This window comes from Alligator sinensis, unplaced genomic scaffold, assembly GCF_000455745.1.
Source record: "Alligator sinensis unplaced genomic scaffold, ASM45574v1 scaffold596_1, whole genome shotgun sequence".
Taxonomy (NCBI): Eukaryota; Metazoa; Chordata; order Crocodylia; family Alligatoridae; genus Alligator; species Alligator sinensis.
This window is the reverse complement of record NW_005841967.1, coordinates 2699304-2708483: the sequence shown is the minus strand read 5'-3', so window position 1 is coordinate 2708483 and position 9180 is coordinate 2699304. Positions and strand designations below refer to the sequence as shown.

The 9180-nt window shown below is 41.5% G+C and overlaps 1 protein-coding gene across 1 annotated transcript in view; it reads right to left on the bottom strand.

The window, feature by feature from the left end:
• FAM124B (family with sequence similarity 124 member B) overlaps nucleotides 1-9180 on the bottom strand; it is a 32427-nt gene that overhangs the window by 1568 nt on the left and 21679 nt on the right. The window contains 3 exon segments of the mRNA XM_025200430.1: nucleotides 1-2; nucleotides 4-221; nucleotides 6674-7416. The exon segment at nucleotides 1-2 is cut by the window's left edge and continues 1568 nt beyond it. Coding sequence (XP_025056215.1) covers nucleotides 1-2; nucleotides 4-221; nucleotides 6674-7416 — 963 coding nt within the window.

Genomic DNA, 9180 nt, shown 5'->3' with positions numbered 1-9180 from the left:
CAGGAATGACTTTGGGGGGTGCTACTGGAGTTCTCGCATGCAAAACTTTCCCTGTGTTCAGATTTGGTCTTGCACTTCATAGTTCTGACCCTCTGCCTTCTGTGCTCCAGATTCACTCTCCAGTCTGGGGTGAAATTAGGTAGGGTCTTTTCACCCCCCGCATGGTTGTGCCGACTGGAAAGCACACCATTTTTTTCATTGTGCTTTGAGTGGCTCTGAACCTGTTAAAAAAAGGTTAAAGGAACAGAGTGAAATCATCATTTTAGCAGTCAGAAAGTGACCACATCCTCATCTGCTGTTCCCTGTGGTGAAATCTTCTATGAAGAAATTATTATGGGTTCAAGTGTGATCTTTTGCAGTTACACAAATTAAACATGGAGACTAAAGAACAAATTGATCAATTAATTCCAATGAACTGTTTCTATTAACAAATTATTTTAATTTGCTTCTGCTTACAGCATACAAGTTTTGCTGTTTTGAAAAATTAAAAAAATAAGTTACATATGAACTGCGGCTTGTGGTCTCAGACTGATCCCTGCTGGAAAGTTCTGCAATAAAATAAGAAGTATAATAAAAACCCTTTCACAATTCCTTCTAATAACAATCTCTTTTTTTAATTCTGCATTTCTGACTCCCAGGGATTGAGAATGCAAGACACTGCAAATAGTCCTAAAATAGTCCAGACACTGCAAACTGATTTAGGGACACAGTTAAGTACCTCTGCAGGGAGGCCCAACCATGTCCTCTCTATATCAGACCTGATCCTATGAAGCACCTTGGTACACATCTGATTCAAGCTTTTGTCAGGATAATTCTAAGACAATTCTATGGAAAGGATAGCTTTGGCTGAAACATGACACAGAAGATATGAAACCACCATAAATAAATTGCCTTCCTTAGATGAGTTTATTTTATAATGGAGGGAAAAAAATACTGAGACGATACAAGTTACACACGGAAGAAACAACTAGTAGCTCAGTAAGTCCAAAATTGCTATGGCAAGCTGGGTACTTGGTAGCTATCGCTACTCCTGGGAGTACAGGTTACATTTGAATTGCTGTTGATCTTCACGTACTGTATTTTCAAACTAAAAATACAAGTGCAGTTGACAAACTTATTTTCATCCTGGTGCTGATTCAGGTAGAACCTCATTACACTGACTAAACAAGAATTTGAAATACAACAGGTCAACGAGAGACTAAGTCAGAACACTGAGCTTACAGGGACAATGTTTTCACTACCATGTACTTTTCTAGTCATGAGAAATGTCATTTTGAACATGTATAAAGTAAGGTGCAAACCAGTCGCAAATCAGGCAGAATAGCTTTACACTGACTTTCTAGTGCAGAAGTAGTAAAGCAGCAACCATTAAACTAGTGTGTTGACTGCACTAGGAGAAATCCCCGAATCATTAGGCTTTGTGTTAAAATAATTAACATTTCTCATGAGTTCTAAGATGAAGTCAGTAATAGATGTCAATAATAGATGTAATCCTTGGGGAAGGGCAGGGAATGGAATGGTGAAGTAATTAACAATAATTCAAGTAATAAAAATTAAAGTGCTGATGACTTAGGACATAACCTTTTTTCTCATCAAGCTGGGCAACCTTTAAAACAAGCTAGCCCATAATAAATAAACCAACTGGAAATATGACTACAGGTCATACTTCCTGAAGGAAAAAACATGTCAGAGGGCCCAGAGAGGAAACAACATGCTGCCATAGGTGAAAAGTTACAAAGTGATGCCTGAAATAAGTTCTATAGATTTTACTCCTAAATAAGAAGTCAAGAGCACTAATCATTCAAGTAAACAATCACTGGGAGAGTCCCCTAGCTGTGCAGATAAAGGTGCATGATCCACAGTCACACTTCTTTCCATTCCAGACATACATGTCAGGAAGCATGATTGTGGGATTGCAAATTGGATCCCATCACGCCTTACTGCTAGAGCGGGTGGGGGGGGGGCAGGATCATGATTTGCTTTATTTATTATCATGATCTTGGGCTCCCCCTGCACCAGCAAGCAGAATGGATGGCATGAGAGGAAGCAGCAATAATATGATTACACATATTTTGTGGAATAGCTTTGTACATATCAACTGGTTAATCATGCCTTAAATGTAATCTGTAGATGGTGCCTGAGAGTCAAGAGTGCAGAATCAAGCTCTAAGTCACTGGTAACCAAGCAACTTAAAATACGTCTCTGGCATTGCCCCTTCTTCAGATACTTATGTTCCATTCTGACATCAGCTTTGCCTCTGCTAAGCGGTAGATACATTTCTTATGGCAATATTTTTAATGGACTAGTTATGTAGTTGGGATACTACATAGCTGATACAAATCCCTGCTGTCAAATAATTTCTGCACCATCACAGCTACATCACTCTTCCTAGTAGTAGGAATAAAAGATGAGTGCTAGATTAAGTGGAAACTGGGGTATGTTCCATATGTAATACATTTTATTTAGACATATACCCTCGTGTTGGAACAGAGATGGCCACAAATGCATGCATAGCAATCCTTTCTTGCTGGAACGACAGGACAATGGCTTTTGGGAAACTGGAAATGTTCAGTTCCCAGAGAGCAACTTACTTCCTCGAGAACTGAATCTCAACAGAGAACAAACTCCAAGTCTGCATTCCTCTCTCCCCCTACCCAAACTGCTGGTACACAGAAGCTGGCATAACCAAGGCTTCTACCACCATGGTACAATGTCTTTCTGAAATTGAAAGCTCACTTACATACCAAGAAAAAAACTTGAAAATCCATCTACCAACACCACCTGGTGGTAACATCTGCCAGAACAGAAAAATGCTGAATACTATAAATACCGTAGGCATTTAGGATGAAGTCAAGGGGTGTTGTGAACCCTTGACTACCATCAACTTCACTGGCAATTGAGAGCCTCAAGCAGTTTACAGGCAAAGAACTCTTATGTGCCACTCAAAGCAGTTCACAGGGAAAGGACTTTCATGTGCCACTCAAAGCAAAAATACACACAAAACATCTCCCCCTCCCTCACGTACAAAGCAGCTCCTAACAAGACAATAACGTGGCACAGTGTAAAAAAAAATTCTTATAAGCCTGCATACCAGGGAATTTAAATGCATCTGTCAAAGCAAAGACTGCTAGTTGTACCAGGTGGGTGGCAAACTAATTTTCACAATGATGTAGGATGTAAAGAAGCAAGTGCATAAAAGCAAACACTACACAGAGAGATCAGTGCAGAAATCAGCTATGCAGACTGACTAGTAGGGCTGTGCGAGGCTTCGGACAGAGCTTCGGATCTGGAGAAGCTTCGGACGCTTTGGGGTCCGAAGCAGCACGTCCCGGTTGAAGCGCTGGCTTCGTTCGGCTTCCCCAAGGGGCTCAGAGCTCCCGAAGAGCTTCGGAGCCGCCTTGGAGATCCGGTCATAAGGTATAGTGGGGAAACAATAAAATATCTATAACTTTGTTGTTTTTTGTTCAATTTGGATGAAATTTTCACAGGTGGTAGACTCTACAGAGAAAATGAAGCTTACCAAGTGCCATGAAGATCAGTGCAGGGGTTTGGGGGGAACTGTACCTCAAATTCTTGAAAGCAACACTCATGTCACATCTAGGCGTTACAATATAGTGGAGTGAAAATTGCAGGACTGGTAGCCCTTACTGAGGCCACAAAGTCTGCCAAGTTTCAAGAAGATCAGTGCAGGGGTTTGGGAGGAACGGCACCCCAAATTCTTGAAAGCAAAACTCCTGTCACGTCTAAATGTTACAACATGGGTGGGGGGGGGGCTGTCAAAACTGCAGGGCTGCTAGCTCTTATTGAGGCCACAAAGCCTGCCAAGTTTCAAGAAGATCGGCACAGGGGTTTGGGGGGTACTGCCCCTCAAGATGCAGACGAGCAAAACTCGTGCCATGGGTGCTTGTGGGACTGACTGTGTCTGTCTTGGGGCAGGGAGGGAGACACTGCTGCAGGCCTGGCTGCTAAGCTGCTGTGTTACCAGTTACCAATCAATCATGATTCACTCAGGGACCATGGACTCAGGGACCAGCTCAATACACAGGACCTAGCTACTACATAACCACTTAAAGAACAACAATTAGCACCTACAAAACCAGGCTAAGGAGAGGAAAGTCTCAATACAGACAATCATCTGCCCCAAGACAGACACAGTCTTGGCCCGAGTTTTGTCTGTCAGCAGCTAGGAGGACAGGGCCCCAGACCCCACCCCCAGCACCGATCTCCTCCACAGCTGGCAGGCATCACAGCAGGGGCCACCATCCCTGCAGCTTGCACCCTGCTGTGCCTTAGCACACACAGTGTCACCCACGGCACGTTTTGCTTGTCCGCAGCTTGAGAGGCAGTTACCCCCAAACCCCTGCACCGATCTTCTTGAAACTTGGCAGGCTTTGTGGCCTCAGTAAGAGCTACCACCCCTGCAGTTTTGACCCTCCTGTTGTGTAATACACAGACATGACATGAGTTTGGCTTTCGTGAATTTGGGGTACAGTTCCCCCAAACCCCTGCACCCATCTTCTTGAAACTTGGCAGGCTTCATGCTCTCAGCAGAGGCTACCATCTCGGCAAGTTTAATCCAAATCAGAAAAAAACCAACAAAGTTATAGCTATTTCATTGATTCCCCATTATAGCGTATGGCTGGATCTCTGAGACAGCTCTGAAGCTTCAGAGCCGCTCTGGCCTGATTGAGGAGGAAACCCGGTCCGGAGCTCCGGTTCGGAGCACAGCCATCCGAAGCGGATCGCTGCCAACTTGCACAGGCCTACTGATTAGGAAGATTTATAGAAAGTGACCTCTGGAAGGAAGAGAAAGAAGAAAAAAAATCACGAGTGAAAGAGGAATCATCTAGTAAATGAGAGAAAAATTAAGAATCCATAGGGCTGGTAATTTAAGAATCCACAGAACTGGTAAATTATTTAAGTAATTTATATTATGTGGAACACACATAAAAGTATGATACACTGAATGAAGATTACACTGGAAATAAAATATATAAATGCAAAATCTGAAGTAATTAAGATTTATAGAAATAATTAAATTGCAAACCCCTTCCTTAATGAGAAATATACATTGTTTCACTGTAACATGTTCATTTTCCAAAAAATTCAACTGAACTATAACCTAATTTTTTTTTTTTAAAGGGAAATTCTCTCTCAGATTAGCTTTTCAAAAAATTTAATTAGATCTATTCAAAAGGCACATTGCAAATGCTGGCCCTGCTTCTGTAGCTCTTAATCTTCATTTTAAGGCTATTATTACTCATTATCACAGCTCCTCTGTGACAGGTGCTACACTGCCATTTAGTAAGTGGCTGCCACTGTCCCTACTATAAATAGCTTACAATTTCAAAAAGGGTGGCCTAACTACTTAACCCTTCTGACTGCAAACCGTAATCATAGCACGGCTGAGAGCTGGAGAATATACGAGAGATGTTCATGTCCCAGAGCCTGAGGCAATGAACTGCCAACAGCACCTCTGTTTTGGGAGCTGCATTTAAAATGCCTGTGAGATGCCTGTGGCTTCCAAGCTTTGACCCAGCCACAGCTAATTTAAATGATGCCAAGTATGATCCTTCTCCTCATGTTGAGATAAATCAGGAAGTTGATGGAATTAAGGCAAGAGGAATTAGGCCCAATGAATTCATGTACTATTTGTAGTTATAAGGTGTGCCTTCCAGCTGGTTCCAGATTGCTCACCATAACCCCTCACAAGGCAATCAGCATTAAAAGGGCTGGACTTTCAACCTTCCTGGCAGCATTTCCCCCTCTAATCATGGTGATAAACCAGGAGAGCTGTAGTGAGCATTAATTAGGTGAGCTTATGACTACAGCTCTAATTCACATAAATGGTCCATAAATAGTGACTCTACAGTTTGTCACTGAGCCATAGGAGCCAAAGTTATTTAAGGATTTTGTATCTTAGATCCTCAGTAAGACTCCCTTAGATCTACCTCCATTCTTGTTTAGACTTTCTTACGACCTTGCCTGGTGTAAATCACGCCAGTTCATCTTCCCTTACACCCAGAGAGGCAAGTGACCCTAAGCAAGCATGAGTGTAAGGGGGTCTAAATTATTTACAGAAATTATTGGACATTAGGGAGTCAAATAACATAGGTGAAAGCAGTAAGTAGAAAAGAGGTACTTTACCTGGAATAAATTATTCACTATGCTGCATTCACTCAGCACAGCTGCACTAAGACCCACTAAAGTTTTCACATAAAATAATGCAGTGTGTGCTGTACTAAAATTTCAAAATAATCTTCCTCCCCTCCAGGTGGCACCCAATAACACAGCTAGAAATCAGCTTCAGAAAGCATTTACAATACAAAACCTTGAAGAAATAATTCAAGCAGTTATGGTAATTTGACTTGAAGTGAAACTTCATCTATGAACCAGCCTGCAAAAGGTATCTGTACTCACATATCAAGTTATCATTAACAAGCCTAACTTTGTGTTGTTAAATCATTGTAAGTTATGGTGTAATATAAAAGGATTGCTAAATATTTTTTAGAATTTTTTACATTTCTGTTAGTAGGAATGGCATCCAGAGCACAGAATAGGCATTTACATTAGTTGTCATACTCTTGAACTGATAACCCAACAACAACTAACTTCCACTCTGGAACTGCATTCTTCTCCCTCTCTGACTGAAAGAGAGCACACACAACATTACCTGAAGCAGGATTTTGTTTCCTTCATAGTCCTGAGTTTGCCATCTGGTGCTGCTGATAGGAATACATGGATGAGGCAAAAGAGGTACTAGCTGTCCTATTTCTTGCACCTTGAATTGCAGTACTGAAGATTCTTTCAGCTCAACAGATATCCCAAGAGGCAGCTGCTTCAGACAGAGCTGAACAGCAGTGTGTTTTGTTGTGTAAAGGGCAAAGACACAAAAGTTACTTTTCTGCATTGTTGCTTCCTTCTGCAGGATCATCTCATATAATCTTACTGCATCTTCGTAGTTATCAAAGCTACAGTACAGGGTAACACGCAGAATTTCAGTGCCATAATGAACTTGCCTGACACCCCACACAGGCATGTGGTCATCCAGACCATAGAAATCCTGATTAGCTGGTGCATAGGGGTAAAGTTTTCCATTAGTATTTTGTGTGTGATAATACTGCCATGGTGGGTGCTGAAAGAAATCATGGACCCGAAAAATCCGTTCTTCCCCGAAGGCCTCATGCAGGAAAAGGAGAACAGATATCCCTGGAAATCCAGAGCTTTTCTTGCGGTATTTCTCATAATATTTAATTGGAGTAACACGCTCTGATACAAGGAAAAGGCGAACATCAGGGCAGATCCATTCCAAAAGTTGATCAAGGGTTTGCTGCAAAAACAATGAATGTCCACAGTTGGCAAGGAGATGCACTGTCATCACCATAGGGTCTGCACTTTCATCCATTGCAAAACTGCCTTGAAAATAAAAAATAAAGATAAATCAGTGCATTAATTTCTCTGGAAAGAGGCAATGTTGCTAATGCTAGGTAATCATAAACAACTGTATTTGTCATTTCTCTACTGCTTTCCATTTACAATCACAAAGTCCTTAGCAAGCTTCACAACAACCGTATGCAACTCATATGTTCAATTTGCAAGTGGGGGGGCGGGGAGTGGAGGGGAAGAAAACAAACAAACTACAGGAAGACAGAGAAATAAAATGACCTGTCCAACATAATAAAGATGGACAATGGAATATGTCTCTTATTTGCTAAAATCCAGTTTGGAATTTTAATCCATGTCTATGTATGAGACCACCTGCCTCTTACAAAAAACCCTCCCAGCCCTAACATTTTTTTTTATAGTAAGATAAAGTGAAGATTAAGAACACGTAAAGAAAAAAACCAAGCAAGCAAAGTATTTATTCTTGAATATTTTAATTATCTTTTAAAATATACTTGCCGGCTGATCACAGAAGCACAAATTCTGGGATCCAGCAGAACTGTGACAATGTACGTCACTGGATAAAGTTACTGCTGCTGTACAAATGCCATGTGGCACTTGAGTTTTAAAGCCTCAGCATATTTTGCTTTGTTAGTCAGCATGCCAATGTTTGTGCGTGATCTAAAAGCTTGTGATCTTTGTGAGTAACACCCTTCTGGCGTGCACAGATAACCCATTCTTTAAAAACAAGGAAAGGAAATAGGCTAAGAAAAGAAAAACAAATGTGAACTACAGAGATAACAATTAGGGCAGATAGGAATCAATCTAAGGAAAGACAAGAGTGTAGGGAAATCCCTTGACTCCTAATTTTTCCATTGTATCATTTCACCCAGGGTGGACAGTACTGCTGTTCCGTACTAATCCAAGTGTCTCAATTCTCTGTTTGTTGTATACACTCCATAGTCATCTAGGCGCCAGATTTTTCCCTGCCTTTTGGTGCATTTTCTTTCCTGTCTATTGCTGTGCTGTATTTGGAAAACCTGTTCCACTTATGCTAGCAGGAGTCTGGATAAGCTTCCTTTTAATGGCTTTAAAAAGTGGGTGGAAGGGGGGGACAGGTTGTGTTTAAACTTTCCCAAAATCCATCTAATCTTCAGAGGGGGAAGGGGGAACAGGTGCTGCTCAGATTGAAACATCTAGGGTGTTGACAGATATGCAGCTCCCTACTGTAAGCCATGGTGCTTTACAGGAAGCGCCATGAGTTACACTGATTCCCCTAACCCAACAGCCGTTCGTTGGTGTGTCTGGGGGATTGAACTCCAGTTCAGAGTGGCTGTGTGTCTGAAGCCTCTCTCCCCCAGCCCCTCCTCCCTATACTGTCTTCAGGATGGGAGTGGGGAGAAGGGAGGGGAAATATATAGCAAAATGTATAAAAGAGGGACATTTTATATTTCTGTGATCTGGAGAAGGCTAGAAGGAGTAATATTTTCATCATCAATATTATGTATCAATATCAAATTATACCAGTATGAACTGTTACAATGTAATTTACCTTTGTAACACATGTGTAGTAAAACCACTGAAGTTTGACTTTCATTCCAGGTCAAAGTTAGCTGACTTTGTACTGCTAGAGGATCATGCTGATATAACCATCAGAAGTGCACATCAGAGGCACTGACAGAAGTGATGTTTTGTCATGCAATCAGCTCCCTGAAGCCCTTTACAACCCTGACAAAAGTAAATATTGTGCAGTATGTGGCATTTCCAGCCCTCTAGATTAATAAAGCACTCTGACTC